Source organism: Phacochoerus africanus, chromosome 2, assembly GCF_016906955.1.
Source record: "Phacochoerus africanus isolate WHEZ1 chromosome 2, ROS_Pafr_v1, whole genome shotgun sequence".
NCBI lineage: Eukaryota > Metazoa > Chordata > Mammalia > Artiodactyla > Suidae > Phacochoerus > Phacochoerus africanus.
In genome coordinates, this window is record NC_062545.1 from 177,503,414 (window position 1) to 177,527,374 (window position 23,961).

Here is a 23,961-nt window from a genome sequence, read left to right on the forward strand (position 1 = left end):
AATGCAAGTAGGTTGGACAGTTGACTTGGAGAAGCAAACAGAAGAAATCCATTACATTAATAAATAAATTTCCCCCATCTGCACCATCCTTTTGTTCTGAGATCATCTGACTTTTATTTTGTCTTTTTGGGGCCATGCCATATGGAAGTTCCCAGGCTAGGGGTCGAATCAGAGCTACTGCCAGCCTACACCACAGCCAAAGCAAGGTGGGATCCAAACCATGTCCGTGACATACAACACAGCTCATAGCAACGCCAGATCCTTTAACCCACTGATCAGGGCCAGGGATTGAAACTGCGTTCTCATGGTTACTAGTAGGGTTCATTAGCACTGAGCCACAAGGGGAAATCCTCATCTGACTTTAAATACTGTATTTTTTATTATTTATTTATTTATTGCTTTTAAGGGCCCCACATGCAGCATGTGGAAGTTACCAGGATAGGGGTTGAACTGGAGCTTCAGCTGCTGGCCTAGCCACAGCCGCAGCAACACCAGATCCAACAGTGTCTGCAACCTACACCACAGCTCAAGGCAATGCTGGATCCTTAACCCACTGAGCAAGATCAGGGTTAGAACCCAAATCTTCATGGATACTAGTTAGGTTTGTTTCTGCTGAGCCACAACAGGAACCCTAATACTGTATTTTAGAGCACCACACTGTAAACTACTATTTGGCATAATTTTTTTTCCCCCAAAGCTTATAATTGTGACATACAAGTTCTTTTAAAGTGAACTAAAGCTAAACCAAGTTTAAAAAAGTTTCCACCTGTGTTTTACTGTAGATAGAGGAAAAAGCACACTGAAGAAGGTTTAGACACATAAAAGGGACAAAGACACTTAAAGGGAACAATGGCTTTTATAAAGTTATGGGAAGGCAGAAACCAGCAAGAAGGCTGGTATGATTATGAAAGGACTGTATTTTCAATGCTAAAATGTTTAAGTTTTTCTTAAAAGTGTTGGGGGAAACAGCAGTGAAAGTTTTTAAGCAGGAGAGTGAGAGCAAAAGACTGGTTTAAAAGGTTAAAATATAGAAAACCAGATAAAGGGAAACAATAAATTGACAATGAGTGAAGTTGAAGAAGCAGGTGCATTTCAGAAAATGATGCTTAGAGGGATGGGATCTCAGAGATAATCTTCTTCACTGATGAAGTTGAGAACACTTCAGGAAAGACTGAAAGGGACCGGGAGAGGAGTGAAGCCTGCGGCACTCAGTCATTGAATGACAGTGCTTGTGGCAAATTCTGCCTGCCTTCCCAATATATCACTCCCTTAACTGCTCCTTCCAGTAATACTCATCTAAATGTCACTGGTTATACCAGTAAAAAGCATGCCTTCACTGTCAGTACTTGAAGAGTGGAAGAGGTAATGGAAAGGGTAGTTTGATTAAAATGAACGCTAGGACTGGTTTTGATCTTTGGAAGCAATGGTGCTGTTGAGGGGATTTATGATTAACTGGGTTGTAGACAGGAATTATCAATTTGCAGAGGAATATTTCTTAAAGCAGACAGATTCCAGAGATGGAAATTGCAGCCCAATTGTCACACTATTGAATCCTGAAGAAGAGATTGCCTGGTAAGTGTTGGGTGAACTCAAGAACCTTGAAACGGAAAAATGAGAGAGGCCAGATTTGGGGGAAAAAAAATTAAAAAAAAAATTTTTAAGTGAGGGTGGGAGTACAATTGGAGAGTGCCAAGATGGTCCAAATAATGCAGCCTTCATACACTCAGAGAAAAATTTTACATATCCCTTTAATAATCAGTTCCTCAAGCCCCTAATTCCGCGATTGTTTCCCTTTCTCAGGAAACCTGAGCGGACACAGAGTCCATACATCATTGAGATTTGGGGTTTAAGGCTGAGTTTCTGTCCATTTTTAGGTAGAGGGGTGAAGCCCAGGCAGTTGTTCGCTCAAAAAAGAATAATAGTATTTTTCTTTAGAGGGGCGGGGCGCTCTCTGTGCTTAAGATCAGAGGCGCGAAAGGCCCTAAACAACCTCTTTCTACTCTGAAGTCCACATGGAGCTGGGAAAACCAGGTCTGAGCAGCAGCCCCGCCCTCCGCGGTGGAGGGGCGGGGTCGGGGCGCGGCCGGCCGCCCGCCCCTTGGATCCACTGAAGGCGAGGCTTGCGCGCTGCGCAGCCACGTGACTCGTTTCCCTTCAGGGACACCGACGCATGCGCGCCGCGCACTAGACGAAGCGGCTGTGGCGCTGGTTGCTGCTGCTGCGGTGTCTGTGGGGACAGAGACGGTGGAAGTGCCATCTTCAGCTCGGTTGGCCCAGACAGCGGCTCATGGCATAGAGTGGCATCCATCGTCAGGTCAGCTGGGGCGGGCGCCTTGGAATTGGCCGGAGGAGGTGATAAGCGGGGCAGGAATGGGCCTGCCATGTTTCAGGCCGCGCTGGGGTTGCGGCCTCCCTCTCCCGCCTTGTTTGAGGCCTGGCTTGGCCTTGGGGCCCAGCTGTCCATTCCCTTTTCCTTCCCACCTGTTGGGTGGAGCAGTGCGGGGTTTCTTAAACCGTAGGTTTCCCTGCCGGGTACCTGACGACGGGCGGGGAAATGTGGGCCTCCACCTTGATTTAGGGAGCGATTTGGGGTAAGTCTAAAGGCCATGCTTTCCCGGGAGCTGGAAACCAGTGTGGTTGGAACGACTGGAAGTGGAGGGGGTCCAGAGGAATAGGAGAATATGAAACAAATTGTCTTAACAAAACTTTTAGGTACCTCTAGGGCGCATTTCGCCTTCGAAAGCCACACTTTGGGACCCTGAGTCACAGCACCCCAAGATCACCTAAAGCTTTTGGCGGAATAGGATAGAAGCAGAAAAACCAAACCTTGAAGAAAAATGTTTACCATTTGCGGTCAGAGACCAACACTGGTGTTTTTCTCGCTCTAAAAATCACATATTTAGGCTAATAAATAATACTTTAAGTTAATAGGTAGTAGAGCTCTTAATGTATCTTTAGTTTAATATTCATGTTGCCTTCTCTTTGAGGGGGTCACGTTGACGACTGATCCTTCATCAGAAATACTTTATTTATTTATTTAGTTTGCATTTGTAAAGGTTGAAGTTTAAGAAAGGAAGTTTCATGCAGGGAAATATGAAACTCATGTTTGAACTTAAGTGTTTTGGGCTCTGGAAGCTTAAGTGAATTGAAAACTAGCAACTACAGCCAGGTCCCACCCCGCTCTCCCTCCCCTTATAACCTCATTCTAAAGCTGAAAAAGTTGGAACTTTACACTCTTCAGCCTATGGTAGAGAGAAAATGAATGAAAGGAGTTGTACTAAAGAAGACAAGTTCTGGAATAATTAAGGGTTACCAAAGATGGCTAATTAGTAGTTGGTGTGAGATGTTGGAAGTGAGAATTGAAAAGCAGGATTTTTTAGTGTCAGAATATTTGGTAATATTTTTACTTGCTTGCATATAGTTGAATAAGAAAAATAATTTTATAAATCAAATGATAAAAAGTATGTGTGGCTTTTTTTTCAGGAGAAAGATTAGAAGATACAACTACTATATATAAAAAAAGTCCTACTTGTAGCACAGGGAACTATATTCAATATCTTGTAATAAGCTTTACAAAAAAAAGAAACAACAGAACTTTCTGTTGTATATTAACAAATAATTCTGCATAAAGCATATGATTAAAATTTTTGGTTTTTTTTTTTTTGTCTTTTTAGGGCCGCACCTGTGGCATTTGGAAGTTCCCAGGCTGGGGATCCAATCAGAGCTTCAGCTGCAGGCCTGCACCACGACTGCAGCAACATGGGATCCCAGCTGTGTCTGCGACATACAGCACAGCTCACAGCAACACCAGATCCTTAACCCACTGAGCCAGGCAAGGGATCAAATCTGCATTTGCATCCTCATGGGTTACTGCTGAGCCACAACAGGAACTCCTGGATTTCAAATTTTGGAAAAGTAGCAAAGGAGGAAGAAAGTAGTAGTTCCAGCTAAATAGTTATCCGCCCCCCAAAGACCTGAAGATGATACAAACATTTATATATATATAAAGTCCAGTTTCTGGGACATAATAGTCAATGCTTATTATGTGGAAATTTTAAAAAGATCAATCTGAACATTCTACTCAGCCTCTGAAAACAGTTTCCAAAACCAGTGGTTGTGATAAATCATAAGAAGTAGATATATACATTACTTCTTAACACTTTAAGTCTTCCATTTGGCTTATCTCTGGATGAGGCACAGAGTAACGTATGGATTGCAAAGCTAGTTGATTTGCAGTACTCCTGACTTTCAGTTCTTAGTGATGACTTCACATTGGTGTGTGTTGCCCTGTTTGTTAAAAGAATAATCAGTGATATGATTTTGAGTACCTCTGTAGGCATAAATGCCTGTAGAGAGGTTAAAAGGAAGGTAATAGGTCAGACTTCTCATTTTTAACTAAGTATGGGTTAAGTCATCCTCCAGAAGACCTTTTAAATTTTAGGATGGCATGCTGAATTGTTAGTCAAATGTGTGTCGTAACTGAACTAAAACTTAAATGTAAGATGTAGAACTGTATTTTGTACTTCATATTCACTTTTAATATATACCATTTTCTTTTATGCTTGTGGACTTTACACCTCTCATGGTTTTATATAACTAAGTGCAAAGTAGTAAAAAAAAAAAAAAGGCATTGATTGGTTTGGTGAGTTGAGAAAAGGAGGAAACTTGTTATTTTGGGAGAACACCCTGAGCCTGAGAATGTGTTGGCCTCTGTAAATGACAGGAATATAGTAGGATTAATGTGTTTGAAAAGTTAAATTGGGACCAGATCTATCATTCAGTTTTTCAACAAATATTTACTGTGCTATTGTATACCAGACACTGTTTTTGGCTTATAGGGACATAGTGAGCAAAACCAAGGCCTCTGTTCTCACTGAACTTAATATCTTAATATTCTAATATTAATTTATCTGTAGCAATAGTGTAGCAATGTCCCCCCCTGCTGTACCTGTGGCAGGTGGAAGTTCCTGGGCCAGGGATCAAATCCATGCTGCAGCTGCAGCAATGCCAGATCCTTAACCCACTGCACAGGATTGGGGATTGAACTCCTGTTGCAGAAATGACACCAATTCCTTAATCCACTGTGCCACAGGGAGAACTCCATTCTTCAAATTTTTGAGTGCAGCCTGTAATAAGATATACATGTGACATTGCAATTCAGTAAACAGTAGTTGAATTCTATGTGTATTTCAGCAATGTGACTTTAATGTGTGCAGTGCACTCTGATATTTTTTCTATTTTGTATTTTTCCTTTAAAAAAAAATAAGCTGGTCGGGAGTTCCCACCGTGGTACAGCAGAAAAGAATCCTGCTAGTATCCATGAGGATACGCGTTTGATTCCTGACCTTGCTCAGTGGGTTAAGGATATAGCGCTGGCTGTGAGCTGTGTTGCTGTGGCTGTGGCATAGGCCAGCAGCTGCAGCTCTGAATCATCCCCTTGCCTGGAAATTTCCATATGCCCTGGGTTCAGCCCTAAAAAGCAAAAAAAAAAAAAAAAAAAAATCTGGTTTCAAGCATTCTGAAGTTTGAACAATGTTATTCAAGAGGGGAGAGAATAATTGTAAGAATAGCAGTGTAAATGTAGAAGATGGTTAATGTTTAGAGCAAGGTATGTGTCATTATTTGCGGACGAGGCTTGTCAAGGTTAAGTTACTTGCTCAGAGTTCACTAATGAGTAACTGGGCCAGATCTTTAATTTGGTTCTGGTAGGCTCTAAAGCCCAAGCTTTTTATTATACAACTTCTCATCTGGTTTTTTTTAAAGTAGTAAACTAGGTTTAGGACTGTAGATAGGCAGTGAGGGACTGTGATGCTTTTTATTTGTTATTCAGTGAGTGTATACTGAGCCTCCTTGTGTACTGTATCTCCATGTATTGGTAGATGATAGATTTGGCCCTTAATTTGAAAGGAAGTTATGATCTAGAGTGGAAGATAGACACGGAATTAGTATCAAAACATGATGTATAGTGTGGGGAAAAAGACAGATTGCTGTGGAAGCATCACTGGGGAAAACCTAACTAATTTGGAGGCTAGGGAATACTTTTCAGGAAAGGATGTTTAGGAGTTCCCGTCGTGGCTCAGTGGTTAACGAATCTGACTAGCATCCATGACAATGTAGGTTTGATCCCTGGCCTTGCTCAGTGGGTTAAGGATCTGGCATTGCCATGAGCTGTGGTATAGGTCGCAGATGCGGCTAAGATCCCGCGTTGCTGTGGCTGTGGCATAGGCCGGCAGCTACAGCTCCAATTTGACCCCTAGCCTGGGAACCTCCACATGCTGAGGGTGCAGCCCTAAGAAGCGCGCGCGCGCGCGCGCACACACACACACACACACACACACACACACACATACGGAGGGGAGGATGTTTAAATTTGCCCAGATTAATGACTAGGCTTCATTTAGGTCGAAAGCTCTGAGTGTGAGTGTGAAGGTGGTGTGAGGAGGGTTAGAGGGATGGAGGAGCATTCCAGGTAGAAGACACTGCATACACTAAGGCCCTGAAGCTGAAACCAGTTGAATTGGAAAACACAGCAAAGCTAGGTGAGTGTGATATGTCAGAAAATGTAAGTAAAGAGAGCCTTTTTGGTAGGAAGTCTTTATTACTGTTGGATGCTTTGAAGAGTGTATCAGAAAGATGAATTGGAACATGTCCAACTGGATTTATAAACAAGGAGATTGTGACTTTGGGGGAATTTCAGAGGAACAATAAAGAAGTATCCAAATTGAAGAATAAATGGAGGGTGTAGAAGTAGAGATAAGCTTAGACTTCATTGTCTTCCCATTGTGCTTGGAAAAAACACTAAAATCTTAACATAGCTTATGATTACCCTTCGGTTGTTTTTAAGTTGAGCTAAATTATGGTATGTACATTATAAATTATTATATTTATATGTACATTATAAATTATTATTATTATATAAAAGATGAGAGAGGAAAAAAAAGGAAGTTCCTTTGTGGTGTAGTGGGTTGAGGATCCAACATTGCTGCATCTGTGGCACAGGTTGCCGCTGGGGTGCAGGTTCAGTCCCTGGCTTGGGAACTTCCACATGCCACAGGCACAGCAAAAACAAAAACAAAAAAAAAAAAAGAGAGATTTATAATGTTTAAAGGCTAATGGAAGTAATCACTGAAAGAAATGGATAAGGAGATAGTGGAGATAATTTAAGAAACAACATTCTTAAGAAGATGGGTAGGGGAAGTGATCTACCTCATGAGTTCAGGGTGTTTGACCCCATGGTAGGAGCAGAGATACTTCATCCATCGTTACCTAGAGAAGGAGGAGAACAAATGATGGTTATGTGTTTTAGCTTGTGTAGAGTGCTGTTATAAAGGCACAGAACAAAATTTTGAGATGAAAAATCAGTATTTTCATTGGAGTGATATGCGCTGGACTGCATAGTGTACCAACATGTGGTTATTTTCTTAGAAAAAAGGCTGCAGTAGAACACATTTGTGTTCATGACTAATTCCATCAAATGGTCTTAAAAAATGATTTCTAACTATATGGGAGTTCCCTGGTGGCCTAGTGGTTAAGGATCCAGCATTGTCACTGCTGTAGCTTGGGCCACCGCTATGGCACAGTTTTGATTCCTGGCCTGGGAATTTCTGCATGCCTTGGGCAAGGCCAGAGAAAAATTTCTAACTATAGAAATGTCACTTATTCTTACATATTTCTTTTTTATCTAATAATTTTGTTAGTCTAATACTCATAATAACTTGCCAGTAGATAAAATTCTAGAACATTTTCTCTCTCTTTTTTTTTAGTTTTGCTTTTTAGGGCTGCACTTGTGGCATATGGAAATTCCCAGGCTTGGGGTTGAATTAGAGCTGCTACTGCAGGACTACACCATAGCCACAGCAACACTGGATCTGAGCTTCATCTGTAACCTACACTGCAGCTTGTGGCAACGCTGGATCCTTAACCCACTGAGCCACAATGGGAACTCCTAGAGCATTTTCTCGTAAACATAGGTCAAAACCATGCTTAATTTTATGGTTTTATGCCACATATTGAAATTTGAGAACATAACCCAAAGGAAATTGCTTTTAAAAATACACATTTACATAAGGAGGTTTATTGTGGTATACTTAGGAAAGCCAAATCTTAGAAAGAACTCAAGTCAAATTGAGGGATATTTAAGCAAATCTAGCTGTTCTACCCTTCTTGCCCATCTATTTTTCTGTAAACATGCCAAAAACATCACTTATCTCAGAACTTACTCTTTCTACTGCTTGGAATTTCCCTCTAGATAGCTGCATGGCTTGATTATTTTACTGCCTCATCCTATCTCAGTTTTGTTCTTAGCATTTGGTACCATGGACATATTGTAAATTTACTTTTAGAAAAATTATCTACCCACTGGGATGTCAGCTCCTTTGAAAGCAGGGATGTTGTTTTATGCACAACCAAATTACCAGAACTTAGAATAGTAGTGTCTTACACACAGAAGTTGCTCACTAAATAGCTATTGAATGCATGTTATTACACAAGGAAGTGGTATTGGTTAGAAATTTTTAAAAATACTAAATACGGAGTTCCTTGGAATCTCAGTGGGTTAAGGATCCAGCATTGTCACTGCTGTGGTGCAGGTTTGATCTATGGCCTGTGAACTTCTGCATGCTGTGGGCAAGTCCAAAAAACAAAAAGAAAACAAAAGGGTTTCAGCTTAGAGTATTTTGTATATCTAAATTCAGTGAAATAAATAAAAACTATAAATCAGATAAAATAAAAAAGAAATAAAGTAGTATAAACCCTAAAGGACAAAGAGCAGAAGAGGCGGTATCAGCAGATGAGAATTAAATGTTTTGGAAAAAAGCAGATAGTCTTAGATTTTTGTTTTTCCGCATTCAGCTCTTTGCAGAGAGAGAAGTTAATGAGAAACAAGATAAAACTTCCCACAGAACTCCAGAGGGGTCAGCAATTTCAGATTCTCAAGGCCTCTGAAGATGAGAGTGCTGAATGCAACTAAAAATTGGAAGATTGGTTGAAAGTCTGGAGTAGTTTATAGACTCTAGATTTTCCTTCTCCATCTAGTATAGCCAGCAAAAAAACCAAACAAACAAACCAAAAAAACCAAAACAAAATGTGGATGTTTGTTCAAAAGAGGGTGAAACCAGAGGAGTTTGGCACAGCTGGTAGGAGGTGGAACAGGGGTGAAAGGTCTTAGTGAAAATGGGGAATTGAATGATGATGTCACCAACCAGCCCTGTTTGTCTTATTTGCTCCCAGAATGCTTATTGTATCTTCTTATATTTTAAGTTGAAACATTTTTCTTTGGGAAAACTTAACCCAAGGGAAAAATGTAAAGCACTGACAGTAAGTCCCTCCCACCCTTTGCCCCTTAACAGAAGGCCATCTTGCACTGAGGCCCACTAGTTGCCAAGCTTTATCTAGCTTCTAATTTCTTTTGTAATGCTGCACACTTACTCTTTAACAGGAGTTTGAAGATCACTATACTTAAGAAACCAAAATAGGTATCCAAAAAAAAAAAAGAGGAGTTCCCGTCGTGGCGCAGTGGTTAACGAATCCGACTAGGAACCATGAGGTTGCGGGTTCGGTCCCTGCCCTTGCTCAGTGGGTTAACGATCCGGCGTTGCCGTGAGCTGTGGTGTAGGTTGCAGACGCGGCTCGGATCCCGTGTTGCTGTGGCTCTGGCCTGGGCCAGTGGCTACAGCTCCGATTCGACCCCTAGCCTGGGAACCTCCATATGTGTGGGAGCGGCCCAAGAAATAACAACAACAAAAAAAAAGACAAAAAAAAAGAGAGAGAGAGAGATAATGCTAAGAACAGAAGAAATCTGAAATAAATTATAAACTGGAGATATTGCACCAGTAAAACAGGAATATTGATTATTCAGAGAATTAAAAATGGAAATTAAGGGAGTTCCCTTTGTGGCTCAGTGGTTAATGAACCCGACTAGGATCCATGAGGATGTGGGTTTGATCCCTGGCCTTGCTCAGTGGGTTAAGGATCTGGCGTTGCTGTGAGCTGTGGTGTAGGCTGGCAGCTGTAGATCTGATTCGAATCCTAGCTTGGGAACCTCCATATGCCTCGGGTGCGGCCCTAAAATAGCAAAAAAAAAAAAAAAAAAAAAGAAAAGAAAAAAGAAATTAAAAATTTAATATATTGGAAATAGAGTAAAAAAGATTTCAGAGTAGAATGAATCAAAGGGATAAGAGAAAAATGTGGGGAAAGATAGGAAAAGTAGAGGATCAATCCAGGAGGGATTGGGAGGCTATGACTTAGACATGACAGCAGTAGAGAGGAGGGTATAATGATGGTTACCTGGCAGTATCCATGGGCAGAAAGCTTTTTTTTTTATAGCAGTCACACCATTTTCTAGCTTTTTTGATAGTAGCCATCCTAATGGGTATGAGGTGATACTGGGATTTTGATTTGCATTTCTCTGATAATTAGTAATATGAGCATCTATTCATGTGCTTGTTGGCCATTTGTGTATCATTTTTGGAGCACTATCTGTTCAAGTAGTTTGCCTATTTTTTAATTGTTTTTGTTGTTCAGTCATTGGAGTTCTTTATATATTCTAGATATTAACCCCTAATCAGATAGAAGATTTGCAAATATTTCCTCCTATTCTTAACTGTGTTTATTGAGTCCTTTGATGGACAGAAGTTTTAAATTAAGATGTAGCTCCTTTTGTCTTTTTTTGCTTTTGGTATCATAGCCAAGAAATCATTGCCAGGGTTTTAATCCATCTTCCATCTTTGGTTAATTTTTGTATATGTTGTAAGATAAGGATTCAGTTTTGTCCTTCCTTCCTTCCTCCCTCCCCTCCCTCTCCCCTGCTTGAAATTCTGGGGCCAGGGATTGAACCCATGCCACAGCAGTGACCTGAGCCTTAGCAGCGACAACACCAGATCCTTAACCTGCTGAGCCACCAGGGAACTTCTCGGCTTCATTCTTTTGCATTGTGAACATCCAGTTTCCTCAGCATCGTTTGTTAAAGAAACTGCCCTTTCCCCATTGAGTGATTTTGAAACCCTTGCCCAATATTTATTTCTGGATTTTCCCTTCTATTTATCTGTTTTTCTTTATTCCATTACCACACTGTTGTCTTCTTTTAATAGTTATTTTTTACCTCTTTGCCATTTTATGTTGCTGTTTTGAAATTATTGGTGGCTGTTAAGAGTAAACTGCAACTTGGAGTTCCCGTTGTGACACAGTGGTTAATGAATCCAACTAGGAACTATGAGGTTGCCGGTTCCATCCCTCCCCTTGCTCAGTGGGTTAACGATCCAGCGTTGCCATGAGCTGTGGTATAAGTTGCAGACTCAGCTGGGATCTTGCGTTGCTATGGCTCTGGCCTGGGCCAGTGGCTACAGCTCCGATTGGACCCCTAGCCTGGGAACCTCCATAGCCTCGGGAGCGGCCCAAGAAATGGCAAAAAGACCAAAAAAAAAGAGTAAACTGCAACTATTGATTGCTACATTATGGACAATATGTTGGAATAACTTTTTAAAAAAAAAGTGTATTCTTTTGTCTCTGTGATTTTGGAAGTAATCAGAAAAATGATCTCCCTAAGGGTAAGGCTGATGTTTTAATTCTTTTTATGACACTATAATCACTGGGTATGGAGTAATTGATAGTCTCTGAAGATGCAGGGGTGTGGTAAATTTGCTGATTCCAGAAGAAGCCCTTATGTCCTACTTAAGTATGGGGCAGGTAATAAATGACTCAGTATATCAACTAACCATCATATAAAAAAAATTTTAAACAATGTGCTTTGAAATAAAAACACTGACTCATTTGTATACAGGAGATTAATCTTCAAATGTGTATTTTCTTTAAAGGACAGGGCAAAAGAGAGCAAAATAAATTGAAAAGCTTCTGTCCTTTTTCTAGGGTCTCAAGTGGTAAACCTGAAAAAGTTTATGACAATAATCATTGATTCAAGTAGAAGGGAACTATTTTTCCTAATACTTTGATTCTCCTTTATCATGTAGCAACTAGATTTGCTGGTTGAATTATTTTTCCTCAAGTCCCTCTTCCTCTGTCCTGCTTAGTCATTTCACCTCCCCAACATAGACCATCTTCACTCTGGTGATGGTGAGTCTTATCTCTTTCTCATCAGGGAGCCAAACCTAATTTCCGTCTTGTCTCCTGTTAAGAAGGATTGTTCTGCCAAGTCAAATGGGCTGTTCCCTATTTTGGAATAATGTATCATTCTTTTTCTATTATTCCATAACCTGTAGTTTTTCAAATTCTATATTTCATGAAGCTTTGCTTAATGCCTCTAATTTTCTATTTCTCTAAACTTTGACTTTATTTCATTTGAAATTTTGTCTAATTGTTTTTTGTGGTTTTTGTTGTTGTTGTTTGTTTGTTTTAGGGCTGCACTTGGGACACATAAGCTCCCAGGACAGGGGTCAAATTGGAGCAGCAACTGCTGATCTACGCCACAACCACAGCAACGCTGGATCTTTAACCCACTGAGCAAGGCCAGGGTTCAAACCCAGGGATCAAGTCCTCATGGATCCTAGTCAGATTCATTACTGCTAAGCCACGACGGGAACTCCTGTTTTCCATGTTTTTGATCTCTCTTCAACTAGTTAATAAGCCTTAGAGTGAGGAACTTATCTTATACCTATGTATTCTCTATAAGGAATATAGTATAGTGCTAGATATGCATCAAGTATTAAAAGCTTTTTTGTCCCCACTTGACTTCCCCACACTTCCCTTCTTTTCCCCACTTCTTGTTCTCCTTTTTTTAAAAAAAGATTTCCTAGACTTACCTGGTTATAGCTAATTCTTCCAGTGGTTCAGCCTCAAAAGGTCACTTGATTTAGCATTTTAAATTTATCCTTTCTTTGGAAAAAAAATTGTTTCATACTGCGTTTTGAAATAATGGACATATTTTAGAATCTGGATTTCAAATCTGTGACAGTTTAAAAGATGCCCTCCACACACACAGAAAAAACTCTTAAACTTATAAGAAGACAAACTAAAAAATGTTTTACAATGTATGTCCTAAACATCTGATTTCCTTGGTTTATAAAGAACTTGTATGAACCATGAAAAAATACAATAGTAAATATGGACACAGGATGTGAAACAGCATTTAACAAAAAAAAAAAAAAGAAATTCAATAGAAATCAATTCATAGTTAAAGGAAATGCAAATCAAAATGAGATACTAGTCTTTATTTTTTTAATCAGATGAGCAAAAATTAAGTTTCTTGGTATCTGGTGCTGACAGGGGGAGATGGAGAAATGGACTTTCTCATGCATTGTTAGTGGGTTAATTAGTTACGAACACATTTGTCTGCAAGTAATAGAAGAATAGTGATAGTAGTTTAATCAAATAGGGACTTATTTTCTCACACAGTATGAAGGTGGCTTTTTTTTTTTTTGTCTTTATGGGGCCACACCTGTGGCATACAGAGATTCCCAGGCTAGGGGGTCCAATCGGAGCTGTAGCCACCGGCCTACGCCAGAGCCACAAAAATGCGGATCTGAGCCGAGTCTTCAACCTACATCACTGCTCAAGGCAACGCTGGATCGTTATCCCACTGAACAAGGGCAGGGATCAAACCCCCGTCCTCATGGATGCTACTCAGTTTCATTAACTGCTAAGCCATGATGGGAACGCCTGAAGGCGGCATTTTGTTATTAGCTTGGTGATATCAGGGCTGGTATTTCTTAATTTTCCTGGCCAGTTCTTACTGACGGCTTTGTGGATATAGGTTGTTTCAGGTATGTTCACATTCAAGATAAGAAGAAAGTGATAGGACCTATACTATTTGCGACTGTCCCTTTTATCAGAAAAGCAAATTTTTTTGCAGAGCTCTGCAGCAGATATTCTTTTCTCTGTCATAAATCTCTGTGTGGGGTTAGGTATATTGCTGCCCTAAACAAAAACTTTTATTAGGAACATGGTGAGCTGATGTTGGATAGTCAACTAAAATAATACCACTTCTCTAAAGATAAATTGTCAGTATATTCCCAAATTTAATACACACAGATTCTTTAATCCAGCAGTTCCATTCTTCAGAGTTTACCCGTGAATCAGTTGCTATTGCTCTGAATTATTCAGAGAACTTAGTAGAAGTATAGCTTATGGGCTTGACCCTGGAACTCAGAATCATTGGTGTTGGGTGCCAGTAAATTTGTATTTTAAAGTAAGTAGGTTATGGAGTTCCCATCGTGGCTCAGTGGAAGCAAATCTGACTAGCATCCATGAGGGGATGGGTTTGATCCTTGGCCTCTCTCAGTAGGTTAAGGATACGACATTGCCTGAGCTGTGGTGTAGGTTGCAGATGTGGCTTGGATCCCGCGTTCTGTGGCTCTGATTGGACCCCCAGCATATTCCGTGGGTGCAACCCTCAAAAGACAAAAATAAAAATAAATAAATAAATAAATAGGTTACTAGGTGACTATTGTGTGGAGCTAGGTTATAGCGATGTTAATGAAACCCAGATTTTTAAGGTAGTATAAAATTGCAAAAAAAATATGTAGCCAGCCAATTAGAGCTGGTTTTTCTTTTCTTTTCTTCTTCTTTTTTTTTTTTTTTTTGGTCTTTTTTTAGGGCTATACCTGTGGCACATGGAGGTACCCATGCTAGGGGTCAAATTGGAGCTGTAGCCGCCAGCCTTACGCCAGAGGCACAGCAACACTGGATCCAAGCCTCGTCTGCGACCTACACCACAGCTCATGGCATTGCCAGATCTTTAACCCACTGAGCGGGGCCAGGGATCCAGCCTGCAACTTCATGGTTCCTAGTCAGATTCGTTTCCGCTGCACCACAACAGGGCTTCCATAGAGCTGGTTTTTCTTAAATAAAAAAAAACACTTTCCCCCTCTTTTTTTTTTTTTCACTTCAGTTAAATAATTGCAGATAAGCCAAAAGAAGAAAGTATTAGCCTAGTTATATAGAGAGAACAGCTGTTAAGGCCAAGCAATATTTTTAGTGCATTTTATTTGGTATATATTCTTACACGTCTATGTGTTGCATGTATATAGTATATTTGTAGTGGTTATCTTTATCAAAACAGGTGCACATATTTACTTTTAAATTATTATTCTCTTGTACAAATATGCCATTTACTAAAGCAGTGTTAATAGTAGCTTGTCTTTTTGCCATAATACAGTGTTCTAGCAAATATTTTTAAGCAAACAAATGTTTTTTGCCTGGTTATTGATATAACATAAAATATGCTCATTCGTTATTTGTTACATTTTGCGTGACTATCCTCCAGAAATATTTTTTAATTATTGTCCATTTGACATCTCTTTGTTTTAATTTACATCATTATTAGTAAAGATATAATCCTTTCATTTGATTTTTGGTCATTTGCATTTCTTTCTTTGAATTACTGTCTTTAAAGTCTTAATCATCTTTTGGGCATTCCCATAGTGCAGTGGAAACAATCCAACTAGGAACCATGAGGTTGCGGGTTTGATCCCTGGCCTCTCTCAGTGGGTTAAGGATTCATTGTTGCTGTGAGCTGTGGTGTAGGTCACAGATGGGCTCGAATCTGGCCTTGCTGTGGCTGTGGTGTAGTCTGGTAGCTGAAGCTCCGATTCGACCCCTAGCCTGGGAACCTCCATATGCCACAGGTGTGGCCCTAAAAAGACCAAAAAAAAGTCTTAGTCATCTTTTAAATTATACTGAAATGTATTAACTAATTGTGTATTCTGAGTATATTTTATTTTTTTATTTTTTAATTAAAATTTTTTTTTTTTTTTGGTCTTATGGCTATACCTGCGGCATATGGAAGTTCCCAGGCTAGGGGTCAAATTGGAGCCATAGCCACAAACCTACACCACAGCCACAGCAACGCCAGATCTGAGTAGCATCTGTGACCTACGCTGCAACTTGCAGCAACACTGGATCCTTAACCCACTGAGTAAGGCGAGGGATTGAATCTGCATCCTCATGGATATTAGGTTCTTAACCTTCTGAGCCACAATGGGAGCTCCCTTGAGTATATTTTAGGAGTAAATCAATTTTATGGTCTGTTTAGTTTTGAGAATAATCCCTAACTTAAAAAAAAAAGACATGCCTGGAGTCCCTGCTGAGGTGCAGTGGGTTAAGAATCGAACTGCATCAGCTCAAGTCACTGCTGAGGTGTGGGTTCAGTCTCTAGTCTGGCAGTTCAATCTCTGGCCTGGTAAAGTGGGTTAAAGTATCTTATGTTGCTGCAGCTGCATCTGGGATTCAGTCCCTGGCCCAGGAACTTCATATGCCACAGGTGGACCATTTAAAAAAAAAAAAAAAAGACATGCCGTATAATTTAATGATTCAATTTCCATTTCAATTTTTAGTGGAAGAGGTGAAGTCAGCTGTGAATTATGTGATACTACTTTAAAGGATAAAAGAGTAATTATTCATTGTCGGAGTTCTCGTCATGGCTCAGTGGTTATCGAATCCAACTAGAAACCATGAGGTTGCGGGTTCGATCCCTGGCCTTGCTTAGTGGGTTAAGGATCCGGCGTTGCTGTGAGCTGTGGTGTAGGTTGCAGACGCAGTTCAGATCCTGCATTGCTGTGGCTCTGGTGCAGGCTGGTGGCTATGGCTCCGATTAAACCCCTAGCCTGGGAATCTCCATATGCCGCAGGAGCGGCCCTAGAAAAGGCAAAAAGACAAAAAAAAAAAAGAGTAATTATTCATTGTTTTATGACCTTAGCCATAAGATGACTAAATTTAAAAGATTTTATTGAGTTGCTATCCAGATGGTAAAACTTTCATAAATGTGTTCTTAATAACATTCACTTTAAAAATAATTCTTTAATTTTTTCAAAACCTTAATTTGTGTCTTCTATAATAAAATCAAACCTAGCTGCTAGGATTTAAAATTTATAGATTATTTCAACAACATAACCTCTTTTCTAAAGCTTTTCCTGAGCTATATGGTGAATTTCCCTCTGAAATATTTATATCCATGACTGCAATTTGTTTTATTTAACTTTTGGCCTTTAGAACCAATATTAAAAATGTTGCTTTTTTCCAGGATTAATAAAGATAGCATTCAGGCATTGAATTTTAGATTCTTAGCTACTAGGTAAGAAGCATTGCATTCTAGATATGATTTCTTCTTTAGGGAGCAGCCACAATACTCATTTGTTTATAGATGAAGGAACTAGTTTTTATTCACCAATAAAATGGGAGTTCCTCTTGTGGCTCAGTGGGTTACAAACCCAGCTAGTATCCATGAGGATGCCAGTTCAATCCCTGGCCTTGCTCAGTGGGTTCAGGATCCGGCCTTGCCATGAGCTGTGGTGTAGGTTGCAGATGCAGCTCAGATCTGGCTTGGTATGGCTGTGGTGTAGGCTGGTAGCTGCATCTCCGAGTTGACCCATTGCCTGGGAACTTCCTTATGCTGTAGGTGTGTCCCTAAAAGTAAAATAAAATGGGGGTTTCCTGGTGACTGTGTGGTTAAGGATTTGGCATTGTCACTGCTGTGGCTTAAGTTTGATCTCTGGCCCAGGAACTTCCACAATCTGCGGGTGCAGCAAAAAAAAAAAAAGGCAGAATTTTGGAAAATTTGTTACGGAATTTCATTTATAATATACAAACTAATAAGTCTTCTGATAATGACTTATAGGAGAGCTCAAGAATCAAATTAATGTTTAATAGCTAGCTTGGGCTTTTAAAAGTGGTTTGATGGTGCCAAATGAACATTAGGAAGGTGTTTCTCTTTATGTTTCCACAGGTCATTAACTGAAGAAAAAATAAATAGCTATGCAAAATTCTCACATGGATGAGTACAGAAATTCTAATAATGGCAGCACAGGCAACAGTTCAGAGGTAGTGATAGAACAGTCTGCTGATTTCAGTACTGAAATTATGAACGTGACGGAAATGGAACAGTCACCTGATGGATCTCCTACAGTGAATACAACTACAGAAGAAAACGAAACGGCAAATACTGTGGACCTTCCTGTGACAGAAACAGAAGCAAATTTCCCTCCAGAATATGAAAAGTTTTGGAAAACTGTAGAAAGTAATCCTCAGGATTTTACAGGCTGGGTATATTTGCTTCAGTATGTAGAACAGGAGGTTAGTAACTATTTAAATGGGATTAGAAGGGATAGATTTATCAAGTTTTTAATATATATTTAGCTTCAAAAAATAACTTTCATAGCATTTGTACATTATGGAAAGTCAGTATTAAAGACAAAGTGTAATATTTGTAATAATTGGTATGCATGTATAAAGTTGCTAAAATTAAAAAAATTTACCTTGATGTTTGACAGAGTTAGTACTTTCTGTTTGAAAGGATAAAATTGCATTTGTAGAAAAAAAGGCTGCTTTGTGTGTGATTTTAAGCCTGCCGTTTATTTATTTGAGATAATACAGGCATACCTCGTTTTATTGCGTTTTCTCTTAATGAGCTTGGCAGATACTGTGTTTTTTAAAACTTGAAGGTTTGTGGCATTCTTGCATCGAGACAGTATTTGCTCGCTTCATGTCTCTGTTGCATTTCTGGTATTTCTTAGAATATTTCAAACTTTTTCATTTGTTGTGGTGATCTGTGATCAGTGGTATTTCATATTACTATTTTAATTGTTTTGGCATTTTTAATTTAATTTTTTTTTTTTTTTTTTGCTTTTTAGGGCCGTACCCTCGACATATGGAAGTTCCCAGGCTAGGGGTCAAATCTGAGCTACAGCCGTCAGCCATAGCCACAGCCACAGCAACGTGGGATCTGAGCCATGTCTTCAACCTACACCACAGCTCATGACAACGCTTGATGCTTAACAGCTTAACCCACTGAGCAAGGCTAGGGATTGAACCCACATCCTTATGAATATTAGTCAGATTTGTTTCCACTGAGCCATGATGGGAACTCCTGTTTTGGCATTTTTTAGCAATAAAGTATTTTTAAATTAAAGTATATACATTGTTTTTTAGACATAATGCTATTGCACACTTAATAAGCTATGGTATAGTGTAAACATAATTTTTGTGTGCACTTTGAAAGCAAAAACTTTGTGTGACCTGCTTCATTGCAATATTCGCTTTATTACAGTGATCTGGAACTGAACCCGCAATATCTCTGAGGTATGCCTGTACATTTGAAAGGAATAATAAATATTTTTGTGACAAAAATTTCCAAGATGTTTAAATACCTTGTTTTATTTTCATCAGAATCACTTGATGGCTGCCAGGAAAGCGTTTGACAAATTTTTCATACACTATCCGTATTGCTATGGTTATTGGAAAAAGTATGCAGACCTTGAAAAGCGGCATGACAACATTAAACAATCAGATGAGGTGCGTACATTACTGAATAAAGTTATCTTCATTAGGTACTGTGAGCCAAATGATAACAAAGCAAAGACTTTTTTTGGCTGGCAGTACCTACGATTTATGGTCGAACAATTTTACAGGGTATTTTATTTGCATTTGTCACTCTTGTGGCATTTGTAGCTAATATTTTCTCTCTTTGTTGGCAGGTGCGTTAAACCTCTACAGTTTGTCAAGCTTTGCAGTGCAAGCCTCTGTATTACACTGCAGCTTAACAAGTAGGGCAGGGCTTTTCTCTCACTTACATTTATTTCTCATTTTCCAAACAATATAGTTGGTTTGCTAGTCACATTTGCTACGTCTTATTGCATTTTTGGTCAGACGCTGTCATTGATGCTCTAATGGGTCTGTGCCCTATGGTCTGTAACCCAAAGCCTGCCCACACAACCCGGTCAGAATGCAGGGACTGCTGCGCTTTGAAGATCAAGACTCTGCACGTGGGGATCAGAACATTGCCATGTTCTATCCAACCTCCACCCAAATGGTAATGGTAGATTATTTAAACAAAATTCCAGTAATTAGTATTTCTAAGGTTCACCGGATAACACAGTGTTACCTCTCTGTTAAGAAATAATTAAATATTTGAAGTACAGTTTGTTGTTTTCTTCTTAGGTGTATCGCCGGGGGCTTCAGGCAATACCTCTTAGTGTTGACCTTTGGATACATTATATAAACTTCTTAAAAGAAACACTGGACCCAGGTGATCCTGAAACAACCAGTACAATAAGAGGGTATGTGAAACATTGATACTCAAATCTGTATAAAGATATAAATAAGTGGTCTGATACTGATAATAGAATTACTCAGCCATGCTAAACTGAAAGTTTATGTTTATTTTTCACTGCTTATTTAAAAAATGATACAGTAAAGTTATGCATGATTATAAAAAGTGTATGTAATAAAGTCCTCCACCATTCCTAGATCCCATTTCCTTATGTCACCAATCCCTCCCCCTCATGGCTAATAGCTTGTTATATGGCTGCATCTTTTTAACATTTCTTTAAGGGTATAAAGGATAGTTGAAAATTTTCTCCACTCCCAGTACTGTTTCCTCTTTTCTGTTTGTTTACTTGTTTTCATTTCTGATATACGTGATCTCTGGAGTTGTGCTCATGTTAAAGTTTAGACATTAATAAACCAAATGGAAGCTCTGTGCTATCTTAGGTGGCCTATGGGACTTCATTGTAAAGTAATCAGGTGGCCACTCAGGTTTTTGTTGGGGGACTCCCAGTATTGGAATCCTTATATCTTATTGTACTAAGCAGTTTCTTCATTGAAGAAGCGTCTCATCTACCTGGGAAGTATGTACCTAGCTTCTGAGATTCCATGGCTGGGCAGGAAAGGGGATTTAAGATCCCTTACCTTCTTCTAAACATTTTGTTCATTACCTATCATCCTTCCTCTTGCAACTCCCTCTGGTTTTTGTTGTATCTGGTACATTAATTTCCTGAATTGGAGTTCCCGTCGCGGCGAAGTGGTTAACGAATCCGACTAGGAACCATGAGGTTGCGGGTTTGATCCCAAGCCTTGTTCAGTGGGCTAAGGATCCGGCATTGCCGTGAGCTGTGGTGTAGGTTGCAGACGCGGCTCGGATCCTGCGTTGCTGTGGCTCTGGCGTAGGCTGGTAGCTACAGTTCTGATTGGACCCCTAGCTTGGGAACCTCCATATGCCGTGGGAGCAGCCCAAGAAATGGCAAAAAGACAAAAAAAAAAAAATTTCCTGAATCATTTTGGGATTCTGCAGGTGAGAAGCATGTATTTTAACTCTTAAAAACCTACACGTGTACATACACATATTCTCTCTCTCAATCCTTTGTATATATTGAACATATTTCCTCCAATTTTGGCACATCTTTGTTTAGGTTGTCTTTATCATAATAGAGGTTCTTTTTTTTTTATTATAGTTGGTTCAGTTTTCATCTTTTATTGATTTCTGACTTTTGTGCCTATCTTGCCAAGAATATATGAATCTTAAGGTTTCTTCTAAATCTTTTTATAAGGTTTTTTTTTTTTCTTTTCTTTTTTTTGCCACTCTATGGCATATGGAGTTCTGGGGCCTGGGATCAGATCGGAACTGCAGTTGCGACTGTTGCCCCAGCTGTGGCAACACTAGATCTTTAACCCACTGTGCTGGGTGGGAGGGATTGAACCTTTGTCCTAGTGCTCCCAAGATACTGTCAATCCTGCTGCGCCACTGCGGGAACTCCTCTAGTTTTTTTTTTTTTTTTTTTTTTTAGTCATTCATCTAGCATTTAGTCTTTCGTTTGTCAGAGATTAACCTTTTATTTTTTCCATTTGTTAAACAGTCTTAATCTTTTCTGCATTGATTTAATATACTTTTGGAGTTCCCACGTGGCTCAGTGGGTTACGGAACTGCTATTGTCATTGCAGTGGCATGGGTTACTGCTGCGGCGTGGGTTTAATTCCTGGCCCAGGAACTTTCACATGCCACGCCCGGCAAAAAAACAAAAAAACTTCTTTATCATATGCTAAATTCTCATGTATACATTGATATGTTTTGTTTTCTTGAGAACTGTTTGTTAATCTGTTTTTCTGATATCAGGCATGTGCTGTACTTTTAAATACTATAGCTTCCTAGCTTTTTTTTGATATTTTTCAGGAAAAATACCTGCTACATTGTCCTTTATACTGTTAAAAATCCCTCTTGATTCTATTATTTATTTTGAAAATATCTATCTAAAAATTTATCCCATTAGAATATTAAATCCAGTGATTAAAACTGCTTACTGAAATCTGTTGAAATGAGCTAAAAATAAATGTTTTTGTAGTAAACCATAATTGGAGGATTTTAGAATCAGGAGAGACTTCTGAGAGTTTTAAAATGCATGTATATTTCTCATCTGGCAAGGCAACTGGACCTCTTGTTAGAGAAAAGTATTTTTTTTTTGGTGGGGGGGGGGTGTCTTTTTTTTTTTTTTAAAGGCTGCACCTGCAGCATATGGAAGTTCCCAGGCTAGGGGTGGAGTTGGAGCTGTAGCTGCCAGCCTATACCACAGTCACAGCAACACGAGATCTGAGCTGTGTCTGCAACCTACAGTGCAGCTCACAGCAAGGACAGATCCTTAATCCACTGAGCAGGGTCAGGGATCGAACCCGTGTCCTCATGGGTGTTAGTTGGGTTCATTATCGCTGAGCCATGACGAGAATGCCAGAAAATTATTTTTTAAAGTGAGATAAAATTTCTTTCTTTTGTCTTTTGCCCTAAAGGAATCTAACATTTCAAGTTTAACAAATATTTTAGTGTCTACTGTGACACTCTTATGTGTTTGTGATGTAATTTGGATTGCAAATTTATATCTTAAGTATAATAATATACAGTTATATAAAAAGTACATTTATTTATTCCCTTTATGTTTTTCTCTTTTTTAAAAAGCAGCTGTCATACACTTTTCCATTGTTCCTTCTTTCTTTTAATCTCTACTTATATAGGTAACAGTTGACTATAATTTTGAATTTAGCATTATATTCTGAAATTTAGAAATTTTTCTATTTTTGTTTTTCAATAGAGACTGATGTATAACCTATTAATTTCAGGTATACAACTTAATGTTTTGGTCTTTGTTTGTATTGTCAAGTGTAGAAATAATATTTTTAAAGCAGCTTTATCTTAGAAATATAACTTAGGGGTAATTTAATTTTTCAGAACTTTTGAGCATGCTGTTCTAGCTGCAGGAACAGATTTCCGATCTGACAGACTATGGGAAATGTATATAAACTGGGAAAATGAACAGGGAAACCTGAGAGAAGTTACAGCTATATATGATCGTATTCTTGGTATTCCAACACAGCTTTATAGTCATCATTTTCAGAGGTAGGTGGCAAAATCGGATTGTTGAAATTTCTTTGTGATTACTTAGGTAATTAATTTCTAATATTGAGGATATTTATTCTCTTGACATGTAAGATTTTTCTACATGCAAACAAATAAATTTTCTAGCTCGATAATCACAATTTATACACTTTTAAATCTTGACATTTTCCATATAGCTTAAAAAGTGTTTAGGAATTATATTGGTTTGGACTCAATTGATAAATGTTTGGTTTTTTTGTTTCTTTTTTTTTTGCTTTTTGTTTTTTTGTCTTTTTGCTATTTCTTTGGGCCGCTCCGGCGGCATATGGAGGTTCCCAGGCTAGGGGTCGAATCGGAGCTGTAGCCACTGGCGTACGCCAGAGCCACAGCAACGCGGGATCCGAGCCGTGTCTGCAAGCTATACCACAGCTCACGGCAACGCCAGATCCTTAACCCACCGAGCAAGGGCAGGGACCGAACCTGCAACCTCATGGTTCCTAGTTGGATTCGTTAACCACTGCACCACGACGGGAACTCCAATTTTTTTGTTTATTTTGTTTTTGGCCAAGCTGTGCAGTGGCTTAATGTGGGAATTCAATTCCTAGATCAAAGATTGAACCCACGCTACAGTAGTGAAAGCACAGAATCTTAACTACTAAACCACCAGGGAAAATTTTTTTTTTTTTTTTGGCTGTACCTGTGGCATATTAAGTTCCTGGGCCAGGATTTGAATCCTAGCCAGCTGTAGTTGAGACCTACATCACAGCTGTGGCAATACCAGATCCTTAACCCACTGTGCCATGCAGGGGTCTAAACCCTGCTCCAGCCGTGACCTAAGCCACCACAGATAACAGGTACCTAACCTCCCGTGCCACAGCAGG

General features: G+C 39.3%; 1 protein-coding gene across 6 annotated transcripts in view; it reads left to right on the forward strand.

The window, feature by feature from the left end:
- Positions 1–2,160: 2,160 nt before the first annotated feature.
- The window catches only part of PRPF39 (pre-mRNA processing factor 39), a 31,918-nt gene continuing 10,117 nt past the window's right edge, over positions 2,161–23,961 (forward strand). Inside the window, exons 1-5 of one of the 6 annotated variants that reach the window (XM_047767246.1) lie at positions 2,161–2,314; positions 17,672–18,018; positions 19,111–19,236; positions 19,882–20,000; positions 22,934–23,101. In XM_047767246.1, coding sequence (XP_047623202.1) covers positions 17,701–18,018; positions 19,111–19,236; positions 19,882–20,000; positions 22,934–23,101 — 731 coding nt within the window. In that variant the 5' untranslated portion in view covers positions 2,161–2,314; positions 17,672–17,700. Of the gene's footprint in view, positions 2,315–17,671; positions 18,019–18,991; positions 19,024–19,110; positions 19,754–19,881; positions 20,001–22,933; positions 23,102–23,961 lie in introns of those variants that run through there. The other 5 variants (XM_047767247.1, XM_047767251.1, XM_047767250.1 and 2 more) reach the window with 5 other exon arrangements.